At 37.4% G+C, this 13,982-nt stretch overlaps 1 protein-coding gene across 3 annotated transcripts in view; it reads left to right on the top strand.

The window, feature by feature from the left end:
* The window catches only part of LOC129732650 (klarsicht protein), a 446,402-nt gene extending 432,691 nt beyond the window's left edge, over positions 1 to 13,711 (top strand). For 2 of the 3 annotated variants that reach the window (XM_055693703.1, XM_055693702.1), the window contains 5 exons: positions 1,084 to 1,253; positions 1,945 to 2,237; positions 2,298 to 2,517; positions 2,576 to 2,949; positions 12,271 to 13,711. In XM_055693703.1, coding sequence (XP_055549678.1) covers positions 1,084 to 1,253; positions 1,945 to 2,237; positions 2,298 to 2,517; positions 2,576 to 2,949; positions 12,271 to 12,670 — 1,457 coding nt within the window. In that variant the 3' untranslated portion in view covers positions 12,671 to 13,711. Of the gene's footprint in view, positions 1 to 719; positions 855 to 1,083; positions 1,254 to 1,944; positions 2,238 to 2,297; positions 2,518 to 2,575; positions 2,950 to 12,270 lie in introns of those variants that run through there. The other variant, XR_008729309.1, reaches the window with a different exon arrangement.
* The last annotated feature ends 271 nt before the right edge of the window (positions 13,712 to 13,982 follow it).

The following is a 13,982-nucleotide window of genomic DNA, read 5'->3' as shown; positions in this document are numbered from 1 at the left end:
TTGATCTCGAAACTTGAATTTTTAAATTTAGAATCCTTTGGTCTTTTCGGTTTTGATTGGATCTTCTGGACTTTTAAATTACTAATTTTGTGATTTTTACAATTTTTTTGTTCCAGCAATTCGGGATTCCTAAGTTTTGGTGGTTCCAGATTCACACAAAAATGTAAATTTAAAAATTCATCCATTCATTAAACATGCACTGCTGCAGTATCAAAAATAATAATTGAAACGTGTTAGAGAAATTTATAACTAACCATTTTAAATTTGATCTCGACCAAAATTTCAGCAGAGGTATATTTAGGAGCTGTCAAACATCGCTTATAAATTCATTGAAACATTATTTTCATTAACAAAACAACCAAAAAGCTTTTAAGACTTTTGCGCTACACATAATCCGTGTTGCAACTTGCCACTGGTGGATAAGTAAGTATCCGCACGTGGCAATCGCCGCACGTTGCTATGGCGACGCGACGCGTCGTTCTGCCGTGAAGGTTGTTTACTGCGTCGATCACAATAGCACAGAAATGTTTACGGGCTCAACAGCTGCCCGCTGCGATGATCATCCGTTTCCAATACAGTTAAACATTAGATTAATAGTCCCATAGGTATTCACAGTATTTTGATCGCTTTAGTCATCGTATCTCACACACACAAGAGTTCGCTAATGTTATTACCGCCACCACTATGAATCCGCGTTAATAGTATCCTCTACTCTCTAGTTTCGATCCGATCACTCGCACTTGCTAGCCTAGTGTGCTTCGGAACGGCCGTGTTTCGGTTTACGCTTTTTTACGGACGGAACGTGCGCGAGCCGGGAGTGTTTGTTGACAATTTATTAATTGCAATGTTTTAGTGAATACTGAAATTGGGTCAAGATGCGCAAAATAGAAACGTACAAATCGACTCATCGATCGATAAGCATCACCACAAGGCGGACGATACAGAAAAGCCACACCGGTGTTCAGACGGACAGACTCTACGGTACACACGATATCCGATCCGATCCGATTGATCGGTTGTTCTGAGTAGCCGAAACGAGCTCGCAACGATGTTCGACATTGATCGTGGTTTCATTTTTCACAGATACCGTCCTGTGCTGGGAGAAGCTACTGAGCTGGAGCGAAAGGCGACAGATTACGACCCAGTTCCAGACGGAGATCCAAACCCTGAAAGATGTTCTGGACGATTTGGGCAGCAAGGCGTTCGATTTCTCCTCGGAGGCACACATACAGCTTGCCATTGATCAGCTAAAGGTAGGTTGATTATTTTTAAATAAATATGGTGACCCGAGCGCAGCCGGCAGAGCGAAGGTCAGGGGATAAAGACAACTTTTAGCGCTTAATCGAAACGTGCACTTGAAAGAGTGGTGCTAGCTAGCTGCTTTTGGTTGGTCTAATTTTGAAAATGTTGAAAAAACGAGGGAAAGCACAAAGCAGGCGGCGCGAAACTGATTTCAAGTGAGGACTAAAAGTATTGAGATCTAAAAATGCTACAATCAAAGCATTTTTATGATAATTTAACCGGCTGGGGTGAATAACGACGAAAAATAACACAGCAATTAGCTAATGACTAGATCGCATTCCATTTAGTATGCGGCGGACGACGCAATCTGCTGGAGGCAATTGTTTCACCTCGTAATGATGCAATGCACGTATTTTTAGGCAACTGAAAGGGGGGAGATAGCGTTCAAACTTTTCGTCTAATGTGGTCTGTTTTTGTGACATATTCGAGACCTTGAGCATGAAAGCGAAAACAGTGAAACTTTTTTCTGGGCGATTTAGTTTTACGATCGACCTGCTGTGAAGGTGGAGGAGATAGAGTGGAACACGACACTGATAAGCCTACTCTGTTTGTTTCGGAAATAGTTTCGGTTTCACGTGACTCATCTCAAATTATACCTGTTGACATTGCCACTTTAATAATCTTCGTTTCAACTCATTTCAGAACGAGCGCAAGGTGTTGGCAAACCAGCGTCCCAAAATGCTGACACTGAATGCTGCCGTACACAACTGGGTTTCGACCCAGGAAATGCAGCGGAAGGAACTGCTGGATGAGTCCACGCTTGACACCCAGCTGGAGCAGCTGAATCGGGACAAAAACTTTGGCAAGTGTACGGATCAGAAGTGTGGAGCCTGCTACGATTGTTTGAACGAACTGCGGGAAGATTGCATCATCAACCGGGAGCTGAAGGATGGAATCAACCAACTGTACGGCACCTGGGATGAGGCGGATTTGCGGTACGTGATAATCAAACCATTTCCATTATCTGTCAGTTATTGACGTTCTTCTATTTGCAGAATAAACAACCGAATCACAAACCTTACCACTTCGATGATGACCTGGAAACAGCTGGAGGACGGTTTGAGTGATTTCAAGGACATTCTCGACCGAGACCGAGGCAAACTTCAGGGGATTGAAGGGGCCCTGCAAAGCGGGGCCGGAAGAACCGACGAAATGGTCAATAGTGTCAAAGAGGTTGTCAAAGCTCTGTCCGAGAAGGTGGAGCCGCTTTTTCAGGTATTTTCGTATTTCAATCCAATCAAGAGAAATTCGAATTAACATTGGTTTGTTTTAGGAGCATAACATTAGCATTCCGGTTAATCTTAAGCTCTCGTCGAGTGGGTCTCTGTCTGATAGTGGCATTTCCGATGGTGGTGGCATGTCTGACGGTAGCCTTTCTGAGCGCGAGAAGCGGTTGAGTGCGCTGAAGCGGTTGGTCAAGCAGCTCGAGGTGGCACTGGCACCGGGTAGTGAAGCTATGCAGACCATCACTAAGCGGCTCGAGATGGCAGAGCATGATTTGCGGTCGCTGCAGAATACTTGCCGGAAGATTATAATGAACGAGAACGATGGCTCGGCGGGAAGTCAGAATGGCGATGTCCTCGAGGAATTCGTCGGCAACAACAACGATGCTAGCGTTAAGAATAGGAACAAGAATAAGAATGGAAGGTAAGTGATAGTATTATAGTATTCAAATTAAGATGAAAATCTAGATTGCTCTGTAGTGCCTTTCATTTCGGAAAGCCTAAGTTTCTTCTTCGTGATTAAAAAAAATCAAGATTGAAACTTGAAGCTTAAATATCAAAATTGAAAACACACATTTTATAAGTGTAAAATCAAAAATGGGTATGATGAGGAATGATAGAAAATGTAAGATGAAGAAAAAACTAAATATACCAAAACAACTAAAACAGTTAAAATGTCCTGAACTAAAAAATCACAAAAAATTATGGAAATTCGTAAAAGTACAATCCAACATTGCCAAATGGTAAACATGCTTAGATTGCTAATGATACTAATACTGTCGGAAATACTGAAAATTCTGAAAGTGCTTGAAACGCTTAACTAAATATGCCAGGAAAAATGATAGTCGGGATTAGGAAAAAAATAAGAATTTAAAATCCAACTCATCAACAGTTGAAAATTATTAAATGCTAAAAATACTGCAACTACGAAAAATTTTGAAAATTCCTAACGATTCAAGAAACTGAAATTACTTAACCGCCATCAATTCTATAAAAATTCAAATTGTTGAAAGTGTCAAATGTTCTGGAAATGTCTAAAATACTAAAAAAGCGAATAATATAAGAAAAATGATAAAAGCTCTAGGAATACTTAAAATGAAAACAATTCAGAAAATAATTGAAATTCTAACTTCTCACGGTACGCTCGAAGTATCTCCTTACCTAAATGCTTGATACCTATCCAAGATGGTCCCCGATTGTGGTCCCCGTGGCTCTGTGGTCAGCGATGTCGGTCGGCTAGCTCTCCCACACGGTTGTGATATCGGGTTCGATTCCTGATCGAGTCGAGGATCTTTTCGAGCTGGAAATTTTCTCGACTCAGCACTGGGGCACGGTGTATCGTTGTACTTATCCTACACATGCAAAATGTGCCAAAAAAAACAATATCGATAACGAAATCTCTCAACTAATCTAGTTGATCGAGACCGTTATTAGCCCTAAGGCTAAGCGTGCGATATTGATATTACCTATCCAAGATATACTAACAAAATGTTCGAGGTTTGTTGATGTAACTGACTGCGCGTATGAAGTCGTTATCTCACACATTATAAAAAAAACAATACCGCTTTGTTGACAGACAGTGTATGTCTCGCTTGTGTTTTCTACAAGTGCTGATTAGACAATATCCGATCAGTCAAAAATATCAGGAGTATAACAAATCTTGTGTTCTAAACTTGGTCTCGTTAATAGTTAAAATATTAAAATTACTTACTGAATATTACGAATTATAAAAAGTTTTGTAAGGTTTTTGCCAGAATAAAGTCAGACATCGTGGATAATGTACAGGTGGAATAATTTCTGGTTATTGGATTTAAATCAGTTCTCTCTACCTTCCCCTGTACCTAGTCCAGTTAAAATGTCCTCGTAGACACGATATTTTTTCAAAAAATGGAAATCTGCCAAAAAAGCCAGTTATAAAAAATCTCCAGGTATTCTGGTTTTAGAGTCGTTGTCAGCTGTATTTGTGATATATTTGGCTTCTAAGATATAATTTGTTTTTTTTAACCATTTTTTGTCGTTAGCGGAGGTCTTAGAGGCACTATTAACTAAGCTCAATTTGAAAAAGGGTTTGCCTTTGGTCTCGTTGAATTTGTAATCATTTTCTGCTTTGCCTTTTTCTCAGAAGGCTTCTATCCTTCAATCATTTGGCTGAATTTAAATCATTTTCCGTGTTTGCTTTATTCGTTTTCTAAAGTTTGTTTAAACATAATTTTAGACGATTTTTTTCTTGCGAAACATTTTACAGCCTCTTCAATGACAGTTCGCCCATGTACCAACTGTTATTTAAGCGACTTGGAGCGGTTTTTATTCTTCATTGCAAAATCGAAGGACAACGATATAGAATTTTAAAAATCACATTTTGCTCAGAAAATTACACTCTTCTAGCTAATATATAAAATCAGAAATCCGTAAATAGCTTAACAACCCCATTTTCGTTTATTGGACTATAATTAGATTTTTTTGTTTAGAAAGGGTTAAATAAATTATAATTGCTTTCATGTTCAAATTTTCACATAGGTACCTATGTTTCTAGAACTTCTGTTTTCTTTTTTTTCACGTGTTTTTAGTCATTTGAAATTATTTTCAGGAATATTTTCTTCTCGACTTCTCTTGGATATCAGGGAAGTTTTTCCAGTGTAAACTATTGTATGGTTTTTTACTAGTTTTTGGAGACGTTTTAGAGTTTTTTGACGTTAATTTCTAGATAGACATTTGATAGTAGTTTTCGGCCTGTTCCTAACGTAAGATAAATTTTAGCTCAATTCATTTAGTGCATTTTTCGGATCTCTCAAGCTGAATTTTGATGGGATTCTTTTCATTTACGGCTTTAATGGTCCAGGTGATTTTAGGCTGATATTGAAATTATTTTTGTTATTCTTTTGCTAACATTTTTTATAAAATAAACATACCGTTATTATAAAATAATGCACCAAAGAATTTGAGTACACCATTCGGTTCGTTATGACGTCCAGAATCTCTGGTCAAAATTTCAAAATCATCGTACGGTACATTTTTGAGTAATGCCCTTTTGAAGGTCGTAAAGTACAAAAAAAGTGATATAAAAACTACGAAATACTCAATGTAAAGCACAATTTTATGTAACAACTTCCAAAATAGTTTCTACACATTCCAAGTATTATATTTCAAGACATTTACGATTGGTGGAAAGATTCATTTGAAAATCCCACAGTGCACAGTGGTCTAAATTCGAAAAATCGTGATCGCTTTAGATTTGACTGTGAAAAATTGACTTCATGTACTCAATGTTTTCAGCAAAATTGTATCATAGAACAAGGCCTTACTTTTGGCGTTTTCGGTTTTTTGATCAATTCACCTAACAGTTGAATGAAAAAAAATTTTTTTCTAATTTTCAATTCGGTATTGCTTCCTTCAGCAAAGTTGAGGAAAATTTTAAAAAAGTCGAGAATGGAAAATCAAAAATCAAGAATCCAAGAATCTCGTATTGTGCCGTGTCAAATAAATGTTGTGTGAACAAAAAAAAATCCAAGAATCATCAGTCCAAAACCCAGAACCAAAAGGAGTCGAGAAGCAACAATCGAAGAACCGAGAATCGATGATTTAAAATCTCGAAAGCAAAACCAAAAACTAAGAATCCGGATTCAAGAATAAAGATGCTAGTATTGAAAATCAAGAAATGAAAACCGAAATTGAGGCAAAAATGAAAAAATCACAAATCATGAAGCAGAAAAAAATTTAAATATATTAATTTAAATTCTGAAATCGAGAATCCAGAATAAAAGATATCTAAAATTCATAACCAAAAATTAAGTGTTGGGAGTCTAGGAGAAAGCATTAAAATTTCAGAATCAAGAATAAGGGATCAAAAATTACGAGTCCAGAATAGAAAATCAAAATTGAAGAATCCAAGAATCGTCAGTCCAAAATCTAGAACCCAGAATCAAGAGTCGAGCATCAAAAGTCGAGTACCGAGAATCAAGTATTAAAAATCATGTATTCATGAATTAATAAAAAATCAAGAATCAGGAATCAAGAATGAAGACTTGAGATTTCGATTGCAAATCAAAACTGAGAAATCTAAATTCAAGGAGCAGGGAAAGAATTACGAATCCGAATCCAGTATAAAAGATCTAAAACTCAGAATCCAAGATTAAGGACCAAAAATCAAGAGTCGGAAGTCCAGGAACAAGCAACCAAAATTCAGAATCTAGAATCTTATATTAAGAATCAAAAATCGTGAATCGAAGACCTAAAATCATAGATATTAATCGAAAACAAAGAATCCAAGAATCTAAGAATCATCAGTGCAAAATCAAGGACCAAAAAGCAAGAGAGGAGAATTTCAAACAAGTGATAGATATGAATCAAAAACAAAGAATCCAAGAATCTAAGAATCATCAGTCCAAAATCAAGAACTATGAGCGAAGGGAGAAGAATTTCAAACAAGTAGTTCCATGCCATGCTCAACTTGGTGATACATGTCTAACAAAAACACCATTGTTGAATACGATCATGGCAGAATTTGATGATCCTTGCTGTGGTCATTAGTTGCCTGGAGCACATATCGCTTACGGGTTTTAAAAACGTGCGCGCAACGCTTGTCAACGGAATCTACGGCATCGTAGAACTGCTGACAACCAAAAGGTTTCAGTAGGATAGTAAGGCATACAGACTTTTGAATTCAGCACTCTTCAAGTCATACGTACACAAACGAGTTTGAGGAGAAATCCACGTGGTTTTTAGCGTGTTATTGATTCGAAGCGATGAAGCTCTGCGATACCAAAAATTACCTACATTACATTACAAAAATTACATCTGTGTTTTTAACGAGTCCTTTTTCAAGAACAGAGGTAAATGATGTAATCCGTGATATTCCCGCTGACTTGGTTGAACTAATCGCATATGCCGTAAACGATGATATGATATTGTCAGCAGCGAAAAAGTTGAAACGATCATTTGCTTCTGATCCTGCTGACCTGCCTGCAGTTGTGATTTGTTGCCACTAAATGTCACTTTCAACCGCTCATTTTAGCAAATGGAATTTCCTCTCATTTGGAAGCAGTCTTTTATGTATCCTGTTTTTAGGCGAGGTGATCGATACAATGCACAGTGGTCCAAGGGCAGCCAAAACCTCTGTCGAAGTGAACCGATCCATCAAATTATATTTTTCTGGGCTTCCTTAATCCTTTCGCAACAAAAATCTGAAATTTGCGCGTAATCCGTTGAGCTTTAATTTTTTTACAGCATTAGGGGTGAACAAACTTCGTGTTTCTCGGGGATAATCACTGTATGCATCACATAACTTGAGTACATCCTGTAGCTTCACAGGATGCTCGTACATGGGTGACGTCTTCAGAGAAACTGTTCACATATGTCCAAGGCATTTTTCCATTGATTTGAGAAACTTCCAAACAACTAGAGGTTGTGTATTGTGTTAAATTGTTGTCTTTTAAACATATTTCGGGATAAATATGCCCTGAAACTATAGTTACCTATGTCCGCTATCCAATTGGTTTCATTTGATAGGTAAATTCATAAGCTTCAAAACGGTGAAGGTTTAAGTTAGCGAAAACTAGCGATAGATAGCTTTTCATCCTATTTAAGAGAACGAGAACATATTTCCAAACAAGTTATTCTGATTGCGTATCAGGCTCATGCGTTTTATCTAATCGTAGTAGCCATGGAACACGTGCTCCTAAAACGGCTGTTTCGAATATAAACAACGTGTCGCGTCGCGACTACATCGCGTTTCAGTGTAGTCGCGGATTTTCTTCATTTTCGGATTAATAATTTTTGTTTATTCTAGGGTAATCGCTCCATTATTCATCTCAACAGCTTGGTGCACCTATATTCATCTTATTTCTCTCATTTGTACAATTTACCGTCAAATTTCTACAAATTTTTGGAAGTAAATCTGTTTGCTTCTCGATTTTCTCAAGTGGCTGAAAGTTTTACGTTGAAAATATGGTAAAACTTGATGATAAATTGATCAAAAAGACATGATGAGATGAATATAGGTACTGAGATGAATATAGGAGCGGTTACCCTATTTATTTCAAATTTCACAGATGTTATTATATTTATGTAATACAACTTGGTAAATATTGATATTATACTGTAGAATAAATAGACTTATAGCTTATATTTTGAAGTTGGTTCAATGTCTAATGCTTGAAATAACTGATAAATTTCTGCTCGAATGCACCCCTACAGCATTACATTTTGAGTAACTGATTAGGTAAATGTCAGCCCTAGCCCTTCAAAGGATTCTTGAAAAAAGAGGGCCAGGATTTGTCAGTAACTACCTACACACATTATGTGGTTACAGTTAACCTAACTTCCGAAAAATTTCTGGTCGTATGATGAGTTTTGACCATTTTTGAGCGGTTCTAGGTATATTATGTAAAGATTTTGGCACTATTTCGGCCATATCTCCGGGACAGTCAATCCGATTTTCAATTACAAACAACGCGGTTCAAGAAGACTGAAAATCCGTTCGTTTGACGGTAGATGGAAATAAATCGGTCTAGTGATTACCGAGATATTAAGAAAAAAGCATCAAAATGGACAAAAATATCAAATAATTTATCTGTAAAACCCAGAAATATTACATTTATGAAGTCTACTTTTATACGAAATAAGTTTAAGGGTATTGGAAAACCGTAATTCATCAATACCAATCGTTCAAAAATGAGTTTGAGGTTTTGTCCGTGATTTGCTCTAGAGTGGACCACTGTGCAATGTTATAAACATTCGAAGAACTACAAACCTCTCTGCTGCTTTATTCTCGATGCCACGAGAAGCTACATTTCACCGCGGCTTCATGTCTAGGCGGTCGGTTACAACAAACCTAATGAAATTTACCTCGGAGTGTATAACGAATATAGAGAGTAAGGTGGAAGTCAATGCAATTTATACTGACCTGAAAGCATTCGATAAAATCGACTACCAAATATTGTTACACAAATTTTCTCGTCTCGGGATTTCTACTCAACTGGTGACCTGGTTGGAATCCTATCTAACAGATCATGAGCTTAGAGTAAATAGTGATGGTTGTGTATCACGGCCTTTCGCAAATAAGTTCGGTGTCCCGCAAGGCAGTAATTTCGGATCGCTGCTATTTAGCCTGTTATTTAATGACGCTGCCCTAATACTGGATAACCGTTGTCTTCAACTGGTGTATGCTGACGGCTTAAGTTTATTTGTAGACTGGTGTCATCAAAATAAATAGATTACACTGATCAACACAGGTGCACTTCAAAAGCTTAAATCGGAAAAAAGAAAGATTATAGCTATTCAACCATTCTTGTGAATTTTGGTGTCCCTAGTCATTTAACGGGTTCAGAAAAGATTTATTTGCTTGGCACTAAGGAACTTGCCCTGAAAACATAGTTGTAAAATACAGCAATCGCAGTTCATCGCAAAACTTGATACCCCTGGACTACTCCAAATGGTAAATTTTCGTATCCCGAGCTACCCTATTCGAAACACGACCTTACTGAATCCAATCTACCACCATACCACGTTTGGAAACAATATGTGTTCGTACTTTTACTGATGTTGAAGATCACTTTGAGGTTAATGCACCGACCCAATATTTTTTTTATAAGCTTAGAATGGTGATTAGAATGTAATAGAACTGTGAATTAGCTCAATAATTCATTCATACTTTAATTGTCAGATGGATCATTCATATACAAACACAAATGCAAAAGACCTGCTTGAAAACCTAACTGAAAAATGCTTTGAAATTATGAGTTATTCAGACTACGTAGTAATTTTGTTTTTGTTGGGCGCACAGCTGCATTCTTTCTGCATTGAATTGCATTGAAGGTGAAATCAGGTGACGCTGACACCAGGACGTTGATCAGCCGCTGTTAACATGGAGATCAGACGCTGTTTTGAGCCGTATTATCTTGGTGAACAAACGCTCGGGTTTGCGGAGCATTTCCTCTACCGCCGAGATATGGTTAACGCGTCAATGATCGCGTCGCACCTTCTAACCCAGCTATTGTCGAAAGACAACATTGCCCAGGCTACACCAACCGTGTGTGTCCATGTTTCAGTTGGCAGTCTATTGTAACCATATGCCTTCAGGTGGCTTGAAATAGGAACTTGTGAGGGCCAGAGTTAAGTTTGACGCTCCTTTCAGGTTGTCAACACACCATTTGATTCCCAAAACATAGCTATCCACCAAAGCCAAATATTTGGGAATCATACTCGACTAGAAACTAAACTGGAACACTCAAAGAGGCGGAAAAAGGCGCTCTTAGGTTGAATCAGATGGCTAATCGAACAGAGGGAGCTCTAACATAGCTCCTAAGAGTATTGAAAGATTTTCATTTAAGCAAACTGATAGAAAACGGAGGATTGGGTGGAAAAGTAACCAAACAACACAGAATGCAGACACGTAGGATCTGCCGGTATCTGGAGCGATAGTCCGCAGAGATTTCGCACTCCTATTATTAGCAATACCACTATTAAGAAGTGGCATGTTTATTGTTTAGTCGTGTGTAATTCGAAATGGCACCATTGTTCCCCCTTAAGTTGAAATATGTTCAAGCTCGGGGAAATTTATTTTCGCATCAAACTTTACTAAGGATTCTTGATACCGAACTCTTGAGTTTCTAATACATGATCCTCAATGTTCGTTTATTATAACATTTGATTCAAAACTCCAGGTTTCTAGTCATTGAAATTAATTGATTCGTAATTTGTCTGATTCTCTGAGGAAAAAAATATGACTGATTGATTGAAAAAAATAACAACAAATAAAAAACGGCTATAAGCATGGTTTTATTTTCAGGCTCCTCAATTACTCTCTTCACGCTGAGTTTTACATGACTTTTTCTTAACAAAAGTCAGTCCCTCTGAAAATTAAACAAGCTAAGAAAACACACGACGGAACTTCTCCATGGAATTATAAATGGCGATATTTAACAGGAGGAGCGAGGTTCAGTATGCTCTACTATACTACTATAGCGTAAAAGGAAGGGGAAAATTATTTTTACCTATTACACAATCTATTTTAGTATTGTAGGGGAATTGTGGCAAAATCGACATGTTGCTGACATTTTACGTAGATCAGACACCAATCAATTGATTTCTGAGACTTATTATTATTATATATTAGCGCATTACCATTGATGCTCAGACATACTCGATTCTATTTTGCTTTGTGAAGTATACTAAAACCATGCCAAAACCGGTTTCGTAGAATCACTGGTTTGAGCTCAGTTTTTGTCCGATTTGAGATCTGTTTTTTTAAAGATGGGTAAGAAGATGCTAATATGTGGACAAACTCTTAGAATTTTGATATTTGGTCTTGAAACAAAATGGCGTCGAAAAACATCGAAAATTTCCGGTTTCTCAAAAATTCAGAATGGCGTCATTGTTGCCCCTTAAGTTGAAATATGTTCATACTCGGGGAAATTTGGTTTTGCATCAAAATACACAATAAAATATATATAGAAACCAAGGCAGAAAAAAGTCATTTTTTGTTGCACTATGTAATGGATAATCATTAAGAATATATATCCTAGAATAAATAATGAAGAAATAAAATCATCAAAAGGACAAATTTAAGAAGAAAAATCTAATTAAACAATAAGACACTAACGATGTACTTCTAGCACATAAAAGTCCATGAATCTAGGAATAATTGAAAGAGTAAAAACATAAATTGACAGGCTAGTTAGTGTTTCCGACTCTTTCACACTCATTCAAAGAAAAACCAACTAATAAATCTGTGCATTTCTTTTTCCAGCAAAAAGAACCGCCCGTCCAGTCCGGCCAAATCCCGCTCACCGCCACCACTGACGGAAACCGACTCCGAAGAGAATCCCCACCAGCAGCTGTATCAGGAAGTACAAAAGGACGGTCTAGCTCCCGGTCAGCAGCAACAGCAGCAGCATCACCAGCAAGAGCACTTCCAGCGAGCGACGGCCACCGCTCAGCTTGGGCTGATCCAGACCACGAAAATGAAACTGTCCCAGAATCGGTGGGTCTGGCGGATCACCAAGATCGCTGTTCCGGTGCAGCTGGCGCTGGTGCTGGTGATGTGTGCGGCTTGTTTCTTCGAGCCGCACTGTTGTGATGCCCTCAACACCTACTCCATGAGTTTCACGCCCCAATTGCGCTACATCAAGGGACCACCGCCCGTTTGAACACAAAACAAAGCAAAAAAAAAAAATGACACACAAACACTTACACACACAAGCAGAGTTCCACACAGGGTTTTTCTTCGCGCAAAGCGGGAAGAACGTGAGCTTTTTGTTTTCTTATTTTTATGTGGATAATTTTTTTATATCCTGGAGATATAGCAGTTGTGCATTAGCTAGTATTTAAGGAGATATCGTTTTTATATCAGATCATATTTATAAACACAAAGCAAACAGATTTATTTTCTCTATCGACATGGTTGGTAGAGGAACTGTCGTCTACTACACAAAACAGAAGCTATTTCCTACTCAACAGGAGACACGCACGAAGATCGAAACGACAATTGGAGTGCTCCTACAGCAGGTAAATACGACCTTATTTGTATTCACTATTATTTATTAGCTAGTAAGATAAATTTTTAGTAGAGAGCCAAGCCATTCTTCGTTGTCGTGTTGGTGTACCTACTTCATTTCACTGTAGAAAACAATATATATTTGTAAAGTTGCAAAAAATAAGCAATTAATTACGAGTGGAGGAACCGACACAAAACGAAAGTGCCTTCAGCGTATGAAAAAAAATCTTACCATAACACGTAAACTGTAGCGTCGAAAGTGAGCTTGAAATAGCAGAACACGCGTTCCTGTCAGCAAATACTAATTTTTACATTTCCCATCCTATTTCTGGAACAGTATAAAAAACTTTCCTAAATCTGCCCAATTTTACATTAAAAATGTATTATCATAATTAATAGTTTCGCACTTTCGGCAATAAATTAGATTTCTGTTGTATGTAAATTTTTGGTCGTTTTGGTCGTTCACTAATACTTACCATACTAATTTGTAAAGGTAAATTTTTTTTTCTATATTCTTTAAAGCAAAAAAAGTGTTCACACAAGGGACGATATACAAAAAGTAGCGCATTTTTTGCGTGTGTGTCCCTTTGGGAAATAATGTATTCTTCTGATTAAACTCCGCACAAAAGCGAAAGCGAGCGGAGAAGTAAAACTACATGCAAATAAATGTTTATATTTTTAATCAAAAATCAAACTCTGAGGCTGTTGTAAAATCAATTCGTTGTAGTCGTATGTAAAGTTAGCCAATGGCGACCTCTGCTTTGAAGATGGGAGGATTTTTAGTCGCTAATCAAAATCGTCAAACGAAATTTTCAAACAAATATTTGTTATTTAATTTACTTTGACATCTAAAGGTTTTGATATATTCATAAAAAGTTTTTTATTTTACTTAAATATTACTTACAGTTACCTGAAGTCACTACCTTCTAGAATCTACCAGGCACGACAGGGTTAAAAAGGGTGAG

The sequence above is a fragment of the Wyeomyia smithii genome, chromosome 3 (genome assembly GCF_029784165.1).
Source record: "Wyeomyia smithii strain HCP4-BCI-WySm-NY-G18 chromosome 3, ASM2978416v1, whole genome shotgun sequence".
In the NCBI taxonomy this organism is placed as follows: domain Eukaryota; kingdom Metazoa; phylum Arthropoda; class Insecta; order Diptera; family Culicidae; genus Wyeomyia; species Wyeomyia smithii.
The sequence above is the reverse complement of the archived record's forward strand: the minus strand, read 5'-3'. Positions and strand labels throughout refer to the sequence as shown.